The sequence below is a fragment of the Castanea sativa genome, chromosome 3, assembly GCF_040712315.1.
Source record: "Castanea sativa cultivar Marrone di Chiusa Pesio chromosome 3, ASM4071231v1".
Classification (NCBI taxonomy): Eukaryota; Viridiplantae; Streptophyta; class Magnoliopsida; order Fagales; family Fagaceae; genus Castanea; species Castanea sativa.
Genome location: NC_134015.1, coordinates 49113227 through 49136973, shown reverse-complemented (window position 1 = coordinate 49136973; position 23747 = coordinate 49113227). Strand labels below are relative to the sequence as shown.

General features: G+C 34.6%; 1 protein-coding gene across 1 annotated transcript; it reads left to right on the top strand.

Moving 5' to 3' along the window:
• Window positions 1–20653: 20653 nt before the first annotated feature.
• Window positions 20654–23224, top strand: LOC142627127 (protein RICE SALT SENSITIVE 3). Its single transcript, XM_075800925.1, has 7 exons — window positions 20654–20857; window positions 20974–21024; window positions 21115–21291; window positions 21414–21519; window positions 21653–21694; window positions 21777–21833; window positions 22543–23224. Exons 1-7 carry the CDS (start codon window positions 20721–20723, stop codon window positions 23044–23046), a joined length of 1074 nt encoding a protein of 357 aa, XP_075657040.1. The 5' UTR covers window positions 20654–20720; the 3' UTR covers window positions 23047–23224.
• Window positions 23225–23747: the final 523 nt, after the last annotated feature.

Genomic DNA, 23747 nt, shown 5'->3' with positions numbered 1-23747 from the left:
ATCAAGTTGCCTTGAAAACATCTTCTAGGCGGTATTTGAAAATGCAAACGAGAAGCTTGTGTCAACAAAATCCAGAGTAGAAGATTCTCACGTAGTCACATGACTAAGAGCTCGTTTGGTTTTTTTTTTTTCATCACTCTTCACTTAATTTTTGTCACTCGTCACTCGTCACTCGTCACTCGTCACTCATCATTCATCACTCATCACTTAAAATACCTAAATTTCCTAATCCCACCCGTTTGGCACATTTTCAACTTTTCATCACTCAAATTTTTTTACTTTTTGTGGGACCCATACCTAAGCAATGGTCAGAGACTGCTGTTAGCCTACCCACCTCACCCTCATCTCCCACCATTTTCTTCACTGCACATTTCATTTTGCCACCACCACAATCACAGTTTAACACAAAAACTTCATTCACAGTTTAACCAAAGAAGTACAAACAACAAAAACTCTCAACAATTTAACACCACCTAAAGCAGCTCATCACCCCAAATTGAAAACTCCATTCCTACTTATTTATGATACACCACCAAATAAATAAATAAATAAAAACGAGCTTCTAGATAAAAACGAGCTTCCAACGGAGTTGTTCCTAGCGCCGACAACAGAGCTTCCAGATCGAAGAATGAGCTTCCAGATCGAATTGTTTCCAATCATTTCCAATGGAGATCCGTCGTTGTTGTGGATGCCGATTTTGACACTCTGGCCAGATCGAAGAACGAGTACAATAGCAGCGATGAGAAGATCGAGTGCATGGTGAAGCTTTTCAACGTGTGATCAATGATCGACGCCAATGATCTCTTGGCTTGGGTCGGCGTGGATCAGCGTGTGAGTAACCGGTGGGAGAAGAACAAAAAAAACAAAAAAGAAAGAACATTGAATCGGAAGAAAGCAAAAAGAACGCTGAGTGTGTGAGTGGTCGATGAGTATGAGCTTTTTGCTCTGAAGAAGAACAAATAAAGAAGAAGAGAGAAAGAAAGAAAAGTGGAAAAAAAAAAAAAGAGAGAGAGAGTGACCGGTGGGATGTGACAATGCATTGGCTTTTGGGCCCACAATCTCATCTTATTTACGGATATACCACTGAGTTTCAGTTTTTGAGCTTTGAAAACAGCTGAAACTTGTTTTCACTTTTCATTACTCTTATCCATTTTTTTGAGTCACTGGGTCATGAAAATAGTCACTCAAAACTCATCCAACAGATGCTGATTCGTGGGTCCCACTCAGTTTGGATGATGGATCATGAAAACTGAGTGATATCACTCAGTTTTCATCTCGTCCAAACAAGCTCTAAATATCTACTAAAAGTAGTAATAGAGATTAAGGGTTTTTTTTTCTCTCTCAAAAAATAGAGATTAGGGTTAATATCTATTATAAACGCTTTAATTTTACTTAGTGAGTTTTGTTCCTTGGGGTTAGTGGCTAAGTCCACAGTGTATTATTATTATTTTTTTTTTTTCCATTGGTGGCTGCTGTGTTAATTTTTCACATTGTAAACATATTATTGTGTTCTTTATTTTTTTTTCACTCTACTTTTAGCAATATTGTTTGTGTGATGAGATCAACCCAAGCAAACCATCAATTATAATTGGTTAATTAATGAGCTTGGCTTTTTTAATGCTTTGCAACTAGGGTTTAGATTTCCCAACAAACCTCTATTTAATAATACGTAGGACTGGGCACAAAATTTGAAAAATAAATAAAAAAGAATTTCCAGTTGCAATTTTAATTCAAATTGAGAGAAATAGAGATTGAGATCGACCCCATAGGCTAAGGCTTCAAATATTGGTTGCTAAGATGATTCACATCTTTTTTATTCAATAAAGTTTACTGGAATGTAACTAACTGCACGAAAATATATATAAACCTACGCGGCTATGCTATGCCTGAAATTTGTACATACTACTCAATATCTATGACATCCATCAATGTAAAACAAATTTAGTTAATGCAACCAAACCTTGTTTATGGTGTTGTAACTATGGTCCTAATCTAATGTCATTTATCCAAAATATTCTTCTACCACGTTACGTTGGAATGCCAATTTGCAAAATTCCTATTATTATGAAATTTGAAAAGATATGGGAGCAAACATATTAAGTGCAATGATTGAGTGTAATAACTTGAGCATTTGCATTAATGTTGTTCCAAACATAATTGGGATTAGATGATAAGAGGAGTGTGTCTAAGATTTGGTTGTCGGTTCAAATTCCAAAAGTGAAGGAATTGAGCACTAAATGGATGACAATGAACACATTCTCATTTGTCATAATAAGCTACACACCTTTTTGTCGATCGATAAACTATGTCACTCCTCCTCAAAATCAAATATTAGGACCTATGCGATTCAATATTAGGAACATATGTCACTATTTTATGTAATTGGCTAATCTTTTGACAAAACGCACTTTACTTGTAATTGGGTAGATCTAAGATGTGTTTAATACTTCAAGAAACCTTATTTCAAGATCAAGTATTGAAGTTATGCAAGTCTGTCCAAGATTCAAGTGTGATAAGTGTTGTTCATTAAAGCTCGACAGCTAGCATCTATCGAGACTTGAAGAGTTGTTCTAGCTTGTGGCTCAACAGCAGTTCGACAGATAGGGTATTTGTCGAGGTTTATGAAACTCAAATTTTCTAGTCTGTTTTTTATCCAGTCTGTGATTGTATGTTTGGGCTTTCTTTTCTCACAATTCTAGACATATAAAAGGATTATTTTAAGGGCCGTAAAATGTGACACAGCCAAGAGCACAATTGCACGAGAGCATAATTCCTCAAGTGTGATCGAAGACCTAGTTTTACCCTAGTTCATTTTTCTTGTGAAAAAATTGCTGTGTTTATGCACCATAGGGTTTTGTAACTAAGGAGCTTCTCAGTCTTCATCGTGTGATGATCTGAAGAATTTTGCAGCCAACAATCTTTCTCTAGTTGGAAATTGAAGTCGCGTACTGGGATCTGCGCAATTGGTTAGTCACGTACTGAGAGTCGTGCAATACAAGAAGAGATTGTCACTACAAAACAAGTCCAATTAGGTATTGAGGTAAGGATTCAACTGTAAGTTGGTATAAGGTACTAGGATTCCTTTACTTATAACTGCTTGTTTTAGTAATAGTGGATTCTCGGGAATGGTGACCTTAAAATCACCTGGTGGGGTTTTTGTTGTGTAAGGTTTCTCTATTCGTAAACAAATTACCGTATCAATTTATTTTTCACTGCATACTTTAGTTAATTGGTGATTTGTTTGTGCTACAACGCATTTGCATGTTAATTTGATTAATTAATAAACTTGACTAATTAATCAATTAATTTATCACAAGGAGTCAATACATTCTTCGAACTTTTCTGATTGTCTCTTTTTCTCGCTTTCTCTTCTGTTTGCATTAGTCTGCTTCTATGGCACCCAAACGTAAATCTGTTCCGTCCCAAAACCCTCTTCGTTCCGGGGCATCCCCTTCTTCTGATCCTACCCCCTCACACATCTGGTTTGGTGATGAGAATGTCAAATCAGACTTCTTTGAGAACTTTTCCCGACGAGACATTCATTTGAAACGCCAAGTCATTTTGTCGGACTTCTCCGATACTGACCTTCTCACTGTCATTCATAGTAGGGAATGTGAGTCATTGTGTGGCGCCCCGGTCACATGTCCCTCCGTGCTGATCCAGGAGTTTTACTCGAACATGAATGGATTCGATTATTCAGTATCTCAGTTTTCCACTTGCATTCGAGGTACGCGCATCGTGGTCACCCTGGATATTGTATTCGACGTGCTCCATGTTCCTAAGGTAGTGCATCCTGACTACCCTGGTTGTGATCGTCTTAAGACTGTGTCTAAAGACGTGCTTATATCCTCTTTTTGTGAGCGACCTTCCGATTGGGGTGAGCATCAGTTCACTTACTGTTCTAACTTTGCTAAAGGCCCTCGGTTTCTTAACATGGTCATGACTTTTATTCTTCATCCCTTATCTCACTATAACTCTATCATAAAGCCCTGCGCTCGGTTTTTGTTTTCCCTTCTTGAGCATCTTAATATAGATTTTCCCTCTCATTTCATTCTTTCTATCATAGATGTGTATAGGAATTCGATGACCAGTGATAAGCTCATCTTCTCTTTTGCTATCACGAGAATCTTACGTCATTTTTCTGTTTCCTTTCCCGTGTTTGGCCACTTTTCTAGAATAGGTGCTATAGATGCTGCGACCGTTAAACGGAGTGAGGCACAGCTTCGATTGAGGCGGTCTGCATCAGCAGCTCATCCCACTCCTTCAACTCCATCCACATCTGCTTCTTCTTCTTCTATGAGCGGTGTGACTCTCGAGGACATCAAGGCGCAGCTTCAACGCATGGATGCTCGCCTCGACACTCTCAGTGATGAGTTGTGTCAGGTGAACACCCATGTTGGTCGTATTGCACAATGGCAGGCGGTCATGGGTGGCTTTGTTGCTTCTCCTCCACCTACTCCAGAGGCTTTTGAGGATAAGGATGATGTTGATGATACCACTGCTTCCAATGATGGAGATGATGGTGATACTAGCTTTTCCAATGCTGAAGAGATGTCTACTTAACACTCTTACCCTTTGTCACTCGTGACAAAAAGGGGGAGTATGTTTTGGTTATAATAGTAGTCATAGTTAGAGGGAGAGTTAGTATAGAAGATTTTTGTTAGGGGGAGTTTGATATTGAGGGATGTAGTGAGGATACTTGTGTCTTTTCTTTTCTTTCTACTTTAGATACATTATCTCTTGCAACATGGGTCTTGTGACCATTTTGACATACATTGTACTTATATTCTTGATATGTTGATGTATGTTTTTTTTTTTTTCACATACCCTTCCATGTGTTATTTTTTTCCTCTCTTTATGCACATGCTTCTTATTTATTGTAAGTAATCTATTATTTGTGTTTCACACAATGATGTCTTGATGAATTTTTTTTAAGTGTTTCAGAAATACAGGTTGTCAAAGTCAACTTACCATAAACTCTCTTCTTGCAAAGTTTTTCAAGAATTTGTGTTAGGATAGATTTATTATACTTAACAAGTGAGTATGAGTTGAGTGATTTATGACTTCTCTCATATGTTCATTTGTTTATTGTGGTTTTGTCACGGATTGTCAAAGGGGGAGATTGTTAGAACATATGTGATTCAATGTTAGGAACATATGTCACTATTTTATGTAATTGGCTAATCCTTTGACAAAAGGATGTGTTTAATACTTCAAGAAACCTTGTTTCAAGATCAAGTATTGAAACCATGCAAGTCTGTCCAAGATTCAAGTGTGATAAGTGTTGTTTATTAAAACTCGATAGCTAGCATCTATCGAGACTTGAAGAGCTGTTCTAGCTCGTGGCTCAATAGCAGCTCGACAGATAGGGTATCTGTCGAGGTTTATGAAACTCAGATTTATTGGTCTGTTTTTCATCTAATTTGTGATTGTATGTTTGGGCTTTCTTTTCTCATAACTCTAGACATATAAAATGATTATTTTAAGGATCGTAAAAGGTGACACAGCCAAAAGCATAATTGCACGAGAGTATAATTCCTCAAGTGTGACCGAATTTTGCCCTAATTCATTTTTCTTATGAAGAAGCTATTGTGTTTATGCACCATAGGGTTTTGTAACCAATAAGCTTCTCGATCTTCATCGTGTGATGAACTGAAGAACTTTACAGCCAACAATCTTTCTCTAATTGGTGATTGAAGTCGCGTACTAGGATCCGCGCAATTGGTTAGTCACGTATTAGGAGCTGTGCAATACAAGGAGAGATTGTCATTACAGAATAAGTTTAATTGGGTATTGGGGTAAGGGTTCAACTATAAGTTGGTATAAGGTATTGGGATTCTTTAACTTGTAACTACTTGTTTTGATAATAGTGGATTCTTGGGAGTTAATTGGTGGTTTATTGTCACCGTGTCAATTTATTTTTCACTGCATACTTTAGTTAATTGGTGATTTGTTTGTGTTATCATGTGTTTGCATGTTAATTTGATTAATTAATAAACTTGACTAATTAATCAATTAATTCTTCACAATAGGTCAATACATTCTTGACCTATCATCAAATAATAATAATAATAATAATAAATAAATAAATAAACACACTCAAGCATTTTACGATATCCATCAACATCACATCTCGCGCTAACCTCTTTTTAGAGTAGTTGTGGGGAGTTGAACTCTGGTGCCAACATTTTTCATTACTTCAATTATATGCCTGATACAAAGATCGCAAGTTTTTTATTTTTATTTTTAACGCAGTGATTGCCAATCAAGCCCCAACACGTTTCACAAACACGTGGAGATCACACGCCAAGAGGCTAATGAAGAAGATGCCGTTGTCCCTTCAGAGTGGTACCTCTTTAAGAAGTACATGGAGGTATATTACCCCTCTCTCCTTTGATGTGGGGAGCAGAGACAAGGAATGGGACTAGTCATTGCAACCCATTGGCTGCTAGTACCAAGTACGTCCCACTTCACTGACTACTGCAAAATAAAGAAAGAAAAGCTTACAGGGAAAGCAAGAAAAGGAGTGTACAAAGTCGGGGCCCCCCCTCCCTCTAATTTGTCATGCTTCGTTTACTATTTCCTCTAGTGGACCCTTTGTCTTTGATAGTGCCCTTAACGCTTGGCTGGGATCCAAATTCGTTGCATTTCTCTTACACAACTTCAAGTTCAAGATTTCTACACTTGAAATGATACCAGAATATTGTGAGTTGTGCGTGTATATGGTTTTTTATTTTTTATGATAAGATGGAGCAATTGTATCGGTTTGAATTGAAAAAAGAAAAAGGAAAAAAAAAGATGCCAATCGCGCCAACTTATTTATTTGTGAAATATACACAAAATTCTCGTATTATATTATTTATGTTTATGTGTAAACTTTTAATTTTGTAACAATGTTTTAGGGTTTTTTTTTAAGTTAACACAAAACTGTCTATGGTATAGTTTATGTGAAAATATAAACACGTATAGACACATTTTATCACATGAATAATTCACCGTTTATTATCACTGATGTTTGTTAGTTTATCTATCAAAATATATCACAGATTCACACACAACTAAGTTTTATATTCAAAATTTAAGAGGATTTAATGTTTTATGAAAAAACAAAATCCATGGAAACACTTTTTATCATAACTTGAACAACTACTTTTACGTTAACTCATTACTTTTTCTGTCATAATTACTTCAACAAATTGTTGTATCTCTAATTGATGGAAAAATCACACTGGCTTTTATGTACTTTTACCTATTTATTTTCTGTGAGCAGCGTTTAGCCATTGCTTAAACAATAACCATTTAAGAGAAATTATATATATATACCTTCTGATTCTCTGATTGAAATAGTTTTCCTATGCTCAAAGAGACACACAGAAAAATTACGATGTTTTAATAGATATAGTACTGACGGCAGGTAAAATACATGATGGTCAATATTTTATTTTTGTTGTGAACCAGAGCCTAATAAGCTGGCTTCATAGACTCATTCAAAACCATTTATGAATTTCTGTTAAAGTTGCCCCCACTGACTTACCTATTAATGCTTTAATTGAGTGCAGCTCTATATGTCCAAATTAAAAAATTGGATTTATAATACTGGTCCATTCTTTTCACTGTATCTGCATGGCCTGAAAATTACTTTTTCCCCACTGTACCTTGGCACCGAAATTGGTCCCAATTCAACACTAATCGTTTTTTATTATTTTTTATATATATATATATATATATATATATATATACATATATATAATAAAATTATTGTATTTTTTTTATATAAATGTATTGTGCAGTGTGTACTCCTATAGTTCTATAGAGTCTGCTAAAACGAGGTCGTATCTTTCACATCAGTACTATATAACAGATCTCTGTAGTGCACGTGTAAAGGAGATGCATATAAGATATAAATATAGTCCGTGACAAAACAGAAACAGTTCCATAAATTGGACAATGAAGAAGGGGAATCGAATTGATTGAGGGGATGAGTTCGTATGTGTTTTGGGCCATGCATGCCCTACAAACTTAGGGACCTACTTGGTAAATATAGGCAGGTACGTACCACGTACAAATCTGAAAGATCGTACTACTACAACATGTAGTCATCAGTCATGCATGTACAATGTTTGTATTGTGAAGATGTCAACAAACATGTTGTCAATTGTCATACCTCACCAGCAATTCGATGCCAAAAATGTGTTGGGTAATGGTTCATTGAGTATAAACCAATGAGTATTAGTAGGGTTGAAATTTTCTTTTTTAACCCGAACTTAGATTATGTTTAAATGGAAAGGATTTCAATTATCAAGAATGAATTCTATGAAGAAAGTAACAAGCTATCTAACAAAAAAAATAGGTTGAAGATAAAAATTGCATAATGAGAAGACAAACTAGAATATTTCATTGAGAAAATATCTGATTATAGAATACATCCATGCCACAACAACTTTTGTACTTGTAGTATCTCATCTTTAACATGCACTTACTCTAATGGATCTTCAACCGAATAGGTCCCCAACCCAATTTGCGATCAATGTAGTAAGGCAAATGGGACTAGGTTGAAAGAGGCTGCCATGAGTTATATATAGTGTTGCGAATATAACGTAGTATCCTTTTGGTAACAACAAAATGAGCAACAACGGGAAAATGCATATGCTAACTTACATGGTTCATTGGAAATAAGGATGAATCACACCTTGTAAACATTAAGCTAAGTTATGTTATGGAGTGTGAAGGTGTTAGGCACTTACCTCGTCCGATCCAATTGATCTTCTCTAAAACATGGTGGTCACCATTATGTCATGCAATCCATTCATCCAAACATTCCATAAACAAAAAAAGAAACAAAAAAAAAAGTTATTCTCAAGAAAATAAGATCTCATCTAGGGTTTTGAAAAGATTTTTTAAGCATACAAATCCTAATTCTAATCTAGTTGTAGACGACTAAATTTCTTAGTTCGAAATAAATCAAACAAGTAAAATAGTTTCGCAAATGCGAATTTGTATTGATAAATGTGTGGTACAATTCTCTGTAATTACAAAGGAGTGATCCTCTGATTCGATCTCCTTGAAAGATTTATTGATTGGAATTGTGGTAATGTGATTTTGATATTCTTCAATTTGGCTGAGGAATGGATTGAAGATCTTTGAAACGGAATTACAATGAATCTCTGGCTATGAGCTTGTTAGAAATTCTTTGTTCTTCGTGTTCTTCGTGTGTTCTTCGTGTTCTTCGTGTGTTCTTTGTGTGTTCTTCGTGTTTGAAGGTTTGTGATGGAAGTTCTTCGGTGCTTTAGAGGCTTGATTCCGTAGAGCTTCGTTGATTTATGGTTTGTTGAGGTTTCTGGAGGCTTTTGAGCTTGATTCCAGTGAACTTTGAGATTTAGGAATATGATTTGGATGATTCCTCTTCGATTGTTCTTAGTATTTGAAGGTTTGTGGTGGAAGTTCTTCGAGGCTTTGGAGGCTTGAATCCGTAGAGCTTCACCAATTTGTGGTTTGTTGAGGTTTCTGGAGGCTTTTGAGCTTGATTCCGGTGGACTTTGAGATCTGGACGAGTAGTTTGGATGATTTTGCTTCGAATGTTGTTTGCATTTGAGGTTGAAGTTCTTGAAGTTCTTGGAGGCTTCGGGGTTTGATTCCGGCAGAGCTTCTGGATTTCTGAACTCAAGATATCTTCTTCCTTCTGTCTCAGTCCTGTCTGTGTTGTCTCTTGTCTATCCTCCTCTCTGTGTGTCCCTGTTCTGTGTTTTTTCTAAATGTTTTAGGAAGGCTTCTATTTATAGGAGTTTAGGGGTAGGTGAGCGACACGTGGCGGAGTCTGATTAGTGACACTTGTCACAGCTTGATTGGTCCGCTTATGTCATCGCTTACACGTGCTGAGTGCTTGTGTCACTGCTTACACGTGCGAGGCTGCCTGTGTCATCGCTTACATGTGCGGAGCTGCTTGTGTCACTGCTTACACGTGCGAGGCTGCCTGTGTCATCGCTTACATGTGCGGAGCTGCTTGTGTCATTGCTTACACCTGCTGATGCAGTTTCATGACTTTATTTCAATGACACTTGGCGAATTTCTACTGGTTTCTGAATAGTGATGGCAAAACCTAGCAGCAGTACGTGGCGCTTTGTAATTGGTTGTATTTTGTGGACTTTGGTAGTATGATGTGTCAGCTTGTGATAGGTCGGGAATTTTCCCTCTCTACACTAGTATTTTTTTTTTTTGTCATAATTAGCCCATTAAACAAAGAAAAACATGTTTCTATTGATTTAAAAGCACTAAAACTTCAAAAAACCAAGGGTTTGAGAAAATCCATCTGTATGTGCAAAGCTTGATGATCGGTTTAGGCTTGGACGAATGATTCTAACACTAAATATTTGTGTTTGGGAAGATTTCGGAAGAGTTTCAAGATGTTTTAGGTACTTGGAGAGCAAAGATTTTAGTGTGATTGAAGGGTTGGTCACGAATTGAACAAATTAGGAGCCACCTTATAAACTTCTCCAAAGCTTTCTATAAATCTATAGTGACTTAAATGTGCTTTCTGAATGTGAACCCCTCTTCTATTTATAGAGTGAGGAAGGCCTTGGATGGTAGTTTGAGCGAGTTTTAAACTCTTCAAGACTTAAAATTTGGGAATTATCTTTCAGAAATTCATCAAATAAGAGTTGAAATCATAAAAATTTATAATAAAAAAAAAATTGAGTCGGAGGCGAAATTTATGGGTCTAGGCATTGAAGTGCCGATTTCCTCCCCCTGAGTGTCAATTGGCACTTGGGGAAATGGTCAAATTGCTGAACAGAACTTTGGCTCAAGGGGTCCAATTTTGCGTGTAGCGATTTTTTTGTAATTTTTATTTTTTTACTTGATTGATTTTTTATTGTCATCCAACTTTAGCACCTAAAATTTAGTTGTTTTAGGGTTAAATAACACTAATGCATATTTTAGAAGTCTTGGATTCAATTAAAAAAAATATTTCTAGGTTATTTAATAGAACACAAAATTAGACTATTTGTCCATTAGTATTAAAGAATCCTATGCTTCATGATGAACCATTTTCCTAAACATAGACCAATGGGACCATGACATGTTGTCAATCATAATTAATCCTTTAGGGGAGTAATCATGATTATTTAATCACAATCAGGTGTGTCTAGTTAGCATTCAACCAAGTAACCAAGGTGGTTACTAAAACAGGAAAGTTGGACTTGAAGCCTTTGAAAACACAAATGTTAAGTACTTAGTAGAGAATAATTCACTGTTGTAGTGAGTTAATTAGCGAGGGATTTTGTTTTACATGATATAATTGTGTGATAGAGAGATCACCCTATTAGAGGCTTTTAAGTTGCATATGGATTTCAAATATAAAGATATAGGAAGCAAAGGCAAGTGAGGATTCAAGAATAGCTCAAGTATCTTGAGACTGTGAGACCAATGATGAGTCCAAGTGATGAAGGATTCGAAGTCATGATGTGATTGACATATATCGTAGAAGGTGCATGGACATGGGTTGGAGCCATCAATAAAATTGAGAAGGTTTTGACCTTTGAGATATGGAATAAGTTGAGTCTTCCATTAAATGTAATTTTTGTTGGTAAGCTTGATGGATAAAAAGTTACCGGCATTTAACAGTGAAGGAACACAGGTAATCTGTGGAAAAGTATCAGTTGGATGAAGAGTGGAAGAAGACGAAGGAGAAGAGAAAGAGGAATTGGAAGCCATGAGGGTTTATTAGGGCTATAAATCAATCAAGCTGTTTATGAACAACTCGATATTTGTTTATTTAGTGAACAAGTTAGGCTCAAGTCCATCTTTAAGCTCGATTATTAAACGAGTCAAGCTCAAACATTAATATATTCGCAAACAAGTTTGTGACCATTAGGGCTTGAATTAATTATATATATAATACTATATATTTATATGTATTCTTGTATGAAATTTATTTGTATAGATTAGCAATTGGGTTATATAAGTTTATAAATTAGTTCATATGATATAAAATTATTATTTATAAGTTATTCATAACATAAACAATTCATTTATGGTAAAGATTTATAATTTTGCAAAGGAATAAGATTATTTTAGTTGTGGTTTTCCTATATATAAGAAAAAAAAACAAGTTAATCAAATAGCTCGCGAACAAACTCGAACTTGCTTGACAAGTAATTGAACTAAACTTGAATATATAGTCTTGTTTTATGATGTGCTCAAGCTTAGCTCGTGTTAGAAATAAAATTAAATAAACAAATCTGAACTTTTAATTTTCAACTCGGCTTGTCTTGTTTATAGCCCTAGAGTTGATAGGATTTGATACCAAATTGAAGTACATAGTGTTTGGATTAAGTTGTTACACACTCAATTTGTTGAATGTTGCATGTATTATATTTAGAACATGATAAAGTGTAGATAAGTGTTACAGTAATTCAAAAGTATGAAGAATTGAATACAAGAAATAAGATTATGCCAATATGTCATAAGAATTGTTTGTCAAAAATTAATGGAAAATTCAAATTTATGTTAGACATACTTTTTTTTTTCCCTTTTAATTTACCTTAAATCCCAAGGGTAGGTGGTAAAGTTCTTAATAACGATAGTTTAGACTTTGAAGTTTATAATAGGCATTAAAATTTCAGAATAATTTAGAAAATAAGGTACAACTAAACCTTTTTTTCCTTTTGGGAGTGGTGGGGGGTTGAAATACAATATCAAATTATTATTCCTAATGTTTGACAGTAAGGAATAGCATTAATTAATTATTTTGTTGGCTAAATTCGTGAAAGAAAATTATGACAATAATTGTAAAACTTTTTAGACATATACTATGGTTGGTAGCTAGGGCGAAGATCCAAAGTGTCTTTGATTTGTTAGCACTTAGCATCTCTCTTTCTACCCCTCTCTCTCTCTCTCTCTCTCTCTCAACAGAAGAAAAGGGAAGGGCCACTTTCTGCGGGATTAGATCAAATGTCTCTATCTCTTGGTACCCCACATATCTCAGTCATGTTGTCCTCAACCACATAGCTGTTAGATGCCTATTCCATCTCTCTAAGATTGTGAGTCCCTTTCAGTGTTCTGTTGGCTAAAGAAGCCAGCATCATCAAAAGCTTCCCCCCCACCCCCACCCAAGTGTTGCAATCATAGCTATCTCACTTGGCTAACCAATATATATCACCATACTTGTGTGTGTGTGTATGTGTGTGTATATATATATATATATATATATATATATTGTCATAGCTAATCATGGTTCTAATCTAATTGCCAACTTATGAACAAATGAGAGACAAATTAAGAAGCCACATCAAGTCTTGCATATTTGAGCTTTAAAATTGGGTTTTTTTTGGTTTTTGAAACAGAGCCCCCTCATGAATAGATGTATGTGTCTGCGTAATATATATATATATAATCATCTAATCATGAGTCTTATCTAATTGTCAACTTAAGCCCAAATGAGAGACAAATTAGTAATCCGTTTTGCATGTTTCCATCAAGTCTTGCATTTAAGCTTTAAGGTTGGATTTACTTTTGGTTTCCGAAACACAACCCACTTTCAAATTGTCTTTATGTTTGTGACAAGATGTTTTGTCACATAATAATTAGGGACTGATCCTCTTTTATTTGAAAAGAAAAATAAATAAAAAAACCTTCATAACAAATTTATTGGTTTGCACACACAAATTTATTGTAGTTGTGTGCCTTTCTCCTAATATTTGTACATAGTTTAATTTTTTATTTAACATATATAAAAATATCATATAGCAAGATATTAAATACACCTTGTCTTTAAGGACAGTCTCTAACAAAAATCTATAAGCTATAATCCATATTATTGAGTCCATTCAATAATAATAGAAGTTACATGCATATGGTACACGCAAATAATGTAGCTAGACAAACCTTAGGTTTAAGGATATGATTACGTACAGCAAGAAAGTGGACCAGAATAACTAATTGCATCCTTGTTTTCTAAGGGTCTATCTACTTTATTTATGATGTCGATGGATGATGATAGTGAACTGGTGTTGATGAAGATATGGAGCTTTTTTCTTTTCTTTTTTTTTTCTTTTTTGAGTGGGGGGAAATATTTCTAAGCTTTAGTGAAGATTGTGTTGAGAATCTGTGTCCACAACAAGGGTAGCCAGTAAATCCTCATCTGATCTGGATTGTTTAATAGATTGGCCCTTAATAAGCTAGTGCATCATCTTGAGAGTTCGATTAATAGCCTCTAACATTTGACAACATGGAAGCCAAATTAGGTATCTTAATTCCTTTGATTATGTAACAAGAACCAAATCTTAGTTTCAAAATTTTGAGATTGGCCATAGATTTTCATCAAACTAATCAAGGTCAATAATATGTTCTTTTTTGTGATTCTATTCTATTTGAAATCATGCTCTCCTAATAGTTGATAAGAGGAGAATTGCATCATGAACTTGGATTGTCATAGGAAAGGTATCATCAGAACACATTAAAAGTATCTAATTTCACTCACACGTGTATACTCAATGTTCAGACCTATATTCAATGAATGATTAATTATTGTGTGCATGGGACCTCCCACTGAGCCGTATCCCATTAGTACTGAATAAAAGTTTGGTAATCCTAATGATGGCCCAGATTGAAAGAGCAGCCATCATTTTTCTTGACAGGTTGAAGTTATCCCCATGTTGAGGTAATGTCTAACGTGGGGAGCCTTTTTGCTACATTGATGACGCGGAAAATTTGAGGTGGGGTGGGAGTCAAGGTCTATTCATGTTTTTGTTTAATTTGAAAGAGAAAAGGAAAGAAACATAGATCTACATTAAATGACAATTTCTTTATTTTGTTTATAATTATTGAATTGGTAAGTTGTACGTAATTGATGTACGCTAAAGCCCATATTAGTGGTGGTCATGTAACTAATAATCACGATTTGATATCTAAAAAAATTGTGAAAAAAATTAAAAAATTTATTGTGTTTTGTTGAAAATAAGAAAGAAGCACAGCAGAGCAAAATGGGATCGTTTCAGTTGCAACAAAATGAAGCTCAAGATACAACAGCGTTTTGTGTAAAATGAGCTGTTGAACTTAATGGATACGGCGCCATTTTGCTACTCCTTCCACAATGACTTGATGCAAACGATGTCGTCTCACTTAGTAGATTTCTTTCCCTGTTTTAGTTTGTTAATAATGGACACGTGTTCTTAGTTTACCGGTTGTTAGGACAAAATTTGCTAAACAGTACCATTTTAGAAAAAAAATTGGTGAATAGCATGCGGCTGAAGTTAATTAGTTAAATAAATTGTATTTGAAACTTGAGTTTATCAAACTCAAGTTTGAAGGAAAAATTTGCTTGATAGTACTTTTTTAGGAAAAAAAAAATTAGGTGAATAGTATATGTTTGAAGTTTTTTAGTTAGTTAGGCTGTTTTTGTAAATCGAGTTTGGCAAACTCGAGTTTGGGCTGGAAGTCAAGTTTGACAAACTCGACTTCCAAGCAATATTGTTGCATCCTGCTTGGAAGTCAAGTTTGTCAAACTCGACTTCTAGCCAAATTCAAGTTTGCCAAACTTGACTTTCAAAAACAATCTAACGAACTAAATAACTTTTTTTGTATACTGTTTTCTTAAAATTTTTCTAAAAACATACTATTTGGTAAATTTTGCATGAGTTTGGGCTAGAATTCAAATTCGGCAAACTTGAGTTCCAAGTAGTATGCACCAGTACTAATTGGAACTCAAGTTTGTCAAACTTGAGTTCTAGCCTAAACTCGAGTTTAACCGGAACTCGAGTTTGAAAAACTCGAATTCCAAAAACAGTCTACTTAACTAATTAATGTAGTTCGTGTCTACTTTTCTAAATTTTTTCTAAAACATACTATTTGGCAAATTTTGCCTGTTATTAGTGGTACATATAGTATCTTGTAATTTATCACTTTCATTTCTTTTTTTTCATTCAATAAGAGCAAGGTTCCATTTAGAAAGTGTGCTTAGACATTTTCCAAATACTCAGATTTTTTACATTTTTGTTATCGTTAATATAAAATAAAATAAAAAGTGAAAAGTGAATTAAAAGGACTTTCTTGCTTTCCCTTCTTTTCTTTTTTTTTTTACCCCTTTTCTTTTGTGTTTTGGATGAGTACACAAGCTTTTTTTGGCTAAGATTGTGACAAGCAGCAATGCCTTCACGTGATGCATTGCAGTTTTTATGTGACCAAAATTTTTTTGCAGTGTTTTGATTTGAGGCATTTGACCACTTCTCTCACCCACACCCCCAAAGGCTAGCTAAACCCAAAACCCTTCTTAAGGACACTTTTCTTCTCAATTTAAGGCTCTCTCTCTCTCTCTCTCTCTCTCTCTCTCTCTCTCTCCATAATGAAATTGTAGTTGAGGCATCCCAAATCCAATCATGGAAAACGTGCTGTAGGCCATTTTGTATTGTAAGTTCAAAATCTCTATGATTTATATATTTATTTTTCCATTGCGTTTCTTTTCCAACCTTACCCTACACTTGTTATTGGTGACTAGTGAGAGCTAGCTAGATTCTTGGAAAGTCGTGGCATCCAGCTCTCTCTTATAGTGCCTTTTCACTTTTTATGTAACACAACCCACAACTTGTACCAACAAAAATAAGGCCAGCATATCCAAGAAGCCAAGGAATAGATATATATATATATATATATATATATATATATATAGACACACAACTAGAGCCAAACATAAAAGCAAACTTCATCTATTTAAAAAAAATACTTACACACTTCTATTCCTTGTTAGCCATGTCCAGCATGCATGAAGTGCTTACACATGCATGCGTGATTCCATGACATGCATAAATATGAATTTATGTATGCATGCATGCATGACTAAGTAAACAAAATGGAGTACAACATTTGCTAGCTACAGCCCCTAGAAAAATATAGTGCAAATTATAAAAGCCCTAATAAGACATATGTTGCCATTGGGAAATGTGGATCCCAATTTACATTGATGAAAACAAATCATTTTTTTGCTAAATGGGCAAGATATTTCATTAACTCCAAGAAACACTGAATTTTAGATCTTCGGACATCACTCAGATACCTAATCACCAACCCTTTCTAACAAAACCAGGTAACTGAGCTGTAGTTTGAGTTTGTGTTTCCTTAAGACAAAAATGGCAATCTAACCCTACGTCTCATATCAATATAATAAAATTTCAAACATTCCAAAATAATATTAAATTTAGACTCTCCTCCTTTTCTTTGCACTTATACCAACATGTAACAATAAATTTATAGCCACACAATATTTTCATAACTACTCACATGAGTTGTTGGAATTGGCCAAACATAAAAAGAACATAATCCTCTTCACTTTCTTTGAAATTAAAAGAGGGTCAATTTAACTTTATTGCCTAGATATAACGGTGTACAAAGTACCACATAATCTAAAATTTTAAATAATATATTACTAGATACATTTTTAAATTTATAATATTTAATATAAACCATGCAATAGATCCAATTCAAATATAGATGATCCTAATATAAATGAAAGCGGTATCAATTAGATGAAAAATATGTCATTCCAATTACAATTTGCTAACTTAACAAGTTATGAAAAAAGTTGTGTCATAAATATATCTTATGATTTGTAATAGATCCATTTCAATTGTGGAGAATCCTAATTAGTGGTAGACTCAAATCAAATAATATCGTTTCAATCACAAACTTGCCAATTTAACAAGTTATTATGAAAAAATTTATATCCTTAATATTGCTCTTTCATAAAATATTATAATAGATTTGTTTTTATTTTGGGGGGAGGGATATATTTGCCTGCTTTGCACCATGCATTAGTACATAAGGTGTTTTATTGTCTGATTACACTATCTTAATTTAAAGCCACAAAACAGTACATATCATACAGACATACTTTTTTTTTTTTAATAAAATCAATTTCATTTTGTTCTTTCTTAGATTTGAAGAATTTTGAATATCAAATGGGACATTGGGAAGGATGGGAAGAGCAGAGATTCCCACTTCCTTTATTGCAAGAAAGGGATGGGGTATTGTTCAACACCTGTTATCTTGACCAAGACTCTTGTGCCATTCTTTCCTCCCATACCAACTTCTTTCCAATTCCATCACACACACACACACACACACATATATATATATATATAAGTTTTGGAAGTGTTATTAAAACAGAACAAAAATCCAACATAAAATATATATATGTCTACCACTACTAACATGCCACCATCAAGAAAATCCAAACCCCATCCAATTCAAGCTCCAACACCCTTCTTTTAGCTTACATCACTATACTATCAGAATTTGTCGCTAGCTCATTTTATTTTTACAGTTTTACTCTGCCATATACAATGTATACTATAAGTGTAAAATAATAGAGAGCCCCATTTATAATTCTGAGTCTGTTTCCCTCTCACACACAGACAAGGACACAAAATGGGGTTGCCTTCAAAAGAAGAAGCCAAAGTGTAATTGAATAGCAAGGTCTGTCACTATCAAAAATTGAAGGTGGCAAATGCCGGTGCACATAGAAATATTAATTCATTTATTATACATATTGCTATTGAGAGGACAATATTTGTTAAGAGACGGTCAAAGATAGAGTATGCATAATGATCTGTCAAACTTTCTGGGTGTCAGGGTGGGGAAATGAAAGCACTAGAATCTCCTGTTAGTCATCATAAACTCACTCACAGTCTCTCTCTCTCTCTCTCTCTCTCTCTCTCAGCCTTAAAACCTAAATATCACATCATACTTGATCCTTTAGTTCTCAAAATATGATCTTTGAACTATATTGTGGGATTTTTACATATTCACCCACCTTTCTGTTTGTGTTTGTGTGTGCATGTATGCCAAAGGTGTAAGTTTGTCATATAAAATGCACTAAATATTACATTTTTATTAGTATAACCATTAACCATATATAGTAGAGGTACTTTGCACCTATATTTCTCCTTCCATATAAGAAAAGCTAGAGTTGCATCAGTCAAAAAGTAAGTTAAGAGTAATGTAATTATTGTGCTCTATCTCTTCTAGCTAGGGACCCTTGTTGATTGCAATGCAAACCATATGCATGTTTGTGCTCTCTCTCTCTCTCTCTCTCTCTCTCTCTCTCTCTCTCACACACACACACACACAAGCCATTCTTTTTTTCTTTTTCTTTTTTTAAGAAAAGAAAAAAGACTTGTTGGATTGGTTTGGGGTTGCCATTTGGACAAACTGCTGAAGATTCAAATTGTAAGGTACATGCAGGCACAGCTTGTCCACATAGTCAATGATAAGGTATAAAATAAAATGCTTGACATTTTTCATATACACAATCAATGATATGGTATTATGGTGCACCAGGTCCTGTGTGTATTACATTCTAAGAAATTTATAAACAAAATTTTCTATAGTTGGATTCACACTTACAGAAGGAATCCAGATAAGTGACAGCAAACTCTTTTATTTTGTCATTACAGCAGAGTTTACACTTTTCTTTTTTCTTTTTTCTTTTTTCTTTTTCCACTATGCATGCACAAACTTTTAGACTTTTGGTTGTACAAAAGCTTCGGACGCCCTTTTTTCTTTTTAATTATTACACTACATATGAAAATAGGCCTCGTGGATAGTCTTAGTCTATATACCCTATAAGGGTCAAAGCTGAAAGTGACCTGTGGTATCTAAGCTAATCTCATGCAGGTTTGAGCATAAGAACTTCTTGTTTGAGTAACTAATGTGTGTGTGTCAATGTAAATTATATCTCTTTTGATCAGTAATTATTTACTAAATATTAGTTAATGTAATTCTTTATGGACTTAATGCACATTCTGATACTTTTGGACACTTTGACCCTAAGACACTTTGCCAAGTATGGATATTAATTTCACTTAAAAAACCAAACTGTGGATATCATTTATCATAGTTCGAAGTAAATAGTACAAATCTATAATTGAATTCAGTTACACGTTAATAAAGATTTGAATAAAGTGACACTTTGTGCATTATCAAATAAATAAAAAGAAATTAAACATGAAATGTCCTCCCAATGCTAAAATGTGTGTGTGTGTGTTTGTTTGTTTTTTTTTCCTTAAGTAGCTGCAGATTAATAATTAAAGATGCTCTGATAAAAACCGGTGGTTGTGCAGTTTGTTCTTTATATTGGCAAAATAAATGAAGGAGAGGTCGAAAAGAAGTTTTCATGGGACTGAAATAATGAACGGTAATGCCTGCTTTGATGTGTCAGAAATCAAAATGGTATGGAAAAAAAAATGTACATTGGGGTTGGGAAGAAATGGAGCTACTCAATACTCATGATGTATTCTGAGAATAATAAGGTTTGGTCCTCTCTCTGATAATTCATAATTGGTATGAGGGCAGGGAAGAAAAGGTTGGTACTGGGAGAGTAGCTAGGCTTGAATGGAGGATTGAAAAAGAGATCGTTGGGAATCGGGAAGGGAAATAACTTGTGGGGCCTCAGTGAAATCAAAATCAATTTGGTAAAATTTAAAGTATGATATAATACACTTCCAAACGCGCACGCGCTCACACATATACACACTTTAAAGTACCGCATTAATTATAATCCGAAAGTATCTAATAATTACTTAAACTCGGTGAAGGTATAAACTTAAAGACTTTTAAGTTGACACTCATATATAAGGAGGCAGAATGTTGTGGTTTTCCTTCTCTTGAAGATAGAGATTAATATAGGAGAGAGAGAGATAGAGAGAGAGGGAGGGTATTAGTGTTGGGAGCCAATGGATGAACATCTCAACCCATTAGCTGTTACTCATCTCCTACAACACACCCTCAGAAGTCTATGCCTCCATGAAAATTCTCAGTGGGTTTATGCAGTCTTCTGGAGGATCCTACCAAGAAATTACCCCCCACCCAAGTAAGAAGAATACTTTCACATATTAAAACAAATTACATACATTCATGCCATCATATCAATCTATTCCTTGCATATATTGATTAATCATATGATTTTTAATTGTCATGCTATAACAGATGGGATGGACAAGGAGCTTATGACAGGTCAAGAGGAAACAGGAGAAACTGGTATTTCCTTTACTTTAACAAGTTGTATTGTGTATAACTAGCAGTGCATATTGCTTCTTTGGGATTATTATGATATATTTTGACTGTCAGGATATTGGTTTGGGAAGATGGTTTCTGCAATTTTGCTGCTTCATCAGCAGTTGATATAAATTCAGGAGATTGCCCTGGCTCATCAGTTTATGGGAACTGTGAGTTTCAACAATACCAAGGTCTGCAACCAGAGCTGTTTTTCAAGATGTCCCATGAGATCTACAACTATGGAGAAGGGTAAGTGAGTTTTTTTCCTAAATAATTGTGTTCCCAATACCTTTTGTGGTATTGGCTTCAATTCAATTAGCCCTAAAATCCCTTTTAGAAAGAAATAGAGTTGATTTGGTTACACGGATCAGTTTGATAGGAAAAGTAGCTGCAGATCATAGTCACAAGTGGATACACAAAGAGCCAAGTGACCAAGAAATTAATTTCTTGTCAGCATGGCACAACTCAGCGGATTCAGTAAGCGTGTACTTCATATATTTATTATTTACCCTTAGAGCTTACATAAATTTGTGATTTCAAGCCATACTTGAACTAGATAGCTTGTTATTTCATGTTATATTAAGGTTGTGTTTCATTTCCATTCTTACAGCACCCTAGGACATGGGAAGCACAGTTCCAATCTGGTATAAAGGTACTACATTTAAAACTGACAGCCTCGAAGTATCTTAGGTAGACCTACTTTCTTGGTTTGATTCAAATAGTATATATTGCAGACCATAGCTTTGATTGCAGTTAGAGAAGGTGTTGTCCAGTTAGGAGCCATTCACAAGGTCCTCTCTCTCTCTCTCTCTCTCTCTCTCTCAATTAGGTTACAGTTTTCAGACAATCGTGACCAATGTTACAAATAAAACATTTTTTTACAATTAAATGAAATGACATATTATAATTAATGTAACATCATATTGTAATTAGTGTAACATCATTTTCGAATAGAATCATCCCTAAGAACATTCTCTTCAACAATTGTAAAAATTTTAGTATTTATAATTTCAAAACACTACTTTTATAGTTTTAACGCCTCATTTTATAATATAACAAATATCAAACATTTTATTTTTTTTACAACTTCATTTAAATATTCTTTATTTAATATTTTTATTCATTTTTTTATTATTTCTCACTCCCTCTTTAAAGAAAGCGAGCCCCACCTAAATAAAAATATATATATATATAAATTTTACAATTTGTGAACAGTATGGTCTCAAATTTGAGATTGCACTATTCATCAATGTCAAATATTATGGCATTTAAAACATTCGATAAAAGTGATTTTTTAGAGTTTGGTGTGTCAAATACCAAATATTTGGCATTTGACACAATTGATGGGAATGCTCTACCATCACTTATACACTAATCACAACCTTCTACTTCAATAGATGTGAAAAATTTGTGAAATTTGTTTGGTATTTTTAACTTATTTTATTGTATATAATATGTACTTCAAAGTTCTTTTAATTGCTTTTTCTTGGTATATTCAAGGTGATTGAAGACCTGAGCTACGTTGTTCTACTAAGAAAGAAATTCGGCTACATTGAAAGCATCCCAGGTGTGCTTTTACCCCACCCATCTTCCACAGCATACCCTTTCAAAGTTGATGGATACAGCACCCCAGAAGCATGGCATTTCCAAGGCACTTCAACTACTACCGTTGCACCTTCAGGAGCCGAATTCTTTGACCAATACAACCTGCCTTTGAAAATAACACCTTCCATGAGCAGCCTTGAAGCCCTTCTTTCAAAGCTTCCCTCAGTTGTTCCACCCACTACACCTTCACAGCAGCCAGTACAGTTTATGCCATGTTTAAGGCCATTGGAGTTTATAGGAATTGAAAAAGTGGCCAAAGAGGAGATTGATGAAGACACATATAGGCCAGAACATGATGTGGGTGAGAGCAGTAGTTCTGCATATAGGCGTCAACAACAATTCCATCAGAACCAGCAAGATGAGAATGTAACTAGCAGCGGACTCAACAATGGATTTTAAGTGGTACTACTTAAAAATTTATTAGAGATTATATATATAAGATTAGGGGGTTTGCTTCCTAACGCTTTTAGAATGCTTAGTTTCAGTTTGGTGTTTCTAGTAGGCTAGCTAGGCTTTTATCTTTCCTTGTTGTACGCGAATGCCCTCTTAGTCCTAGTATGATATAATTTGAAGAATATTCCAGCTAGTGTGTGTGTGTGTGTGTGTGTGTGTGTGAGAGAGAGAGAGAGAGAGAGAGAAATGGCATAGGACTTGGCTTGGATCCCATACACTGGACCATTCAAGATCTTGCCGCGTGTCTATTTTTTGCCATGTGTTATGATCTTGAGTCCAATGCAATCTTTGTCATATGATATAACTTTTTTTTTTTAAGGATAGAAATTTATTAATATTTATAATGAAAAACAAGTAGTATGTTAGACAAATTCAACTAGAAGAGTCTTCAATCTAACCAATAAATGGCTCACAAATAGGGATGACAAAAATGACCTACCCCACATAACCAGTACTATCACGCTCCATCCTCTGTGGATTTCTCCCTGTCCCAAAGAAGTGACAAAACGAGAACAAGGTTTGCCCAACCAATCATGTTTTACCCTGCCCCATCCCAAATGTATATATACATATTTTATTTAACATATATTGAACTTATTTATACATATAGTGTAATTTTTTCTATACATATCTAATTATAATATTTA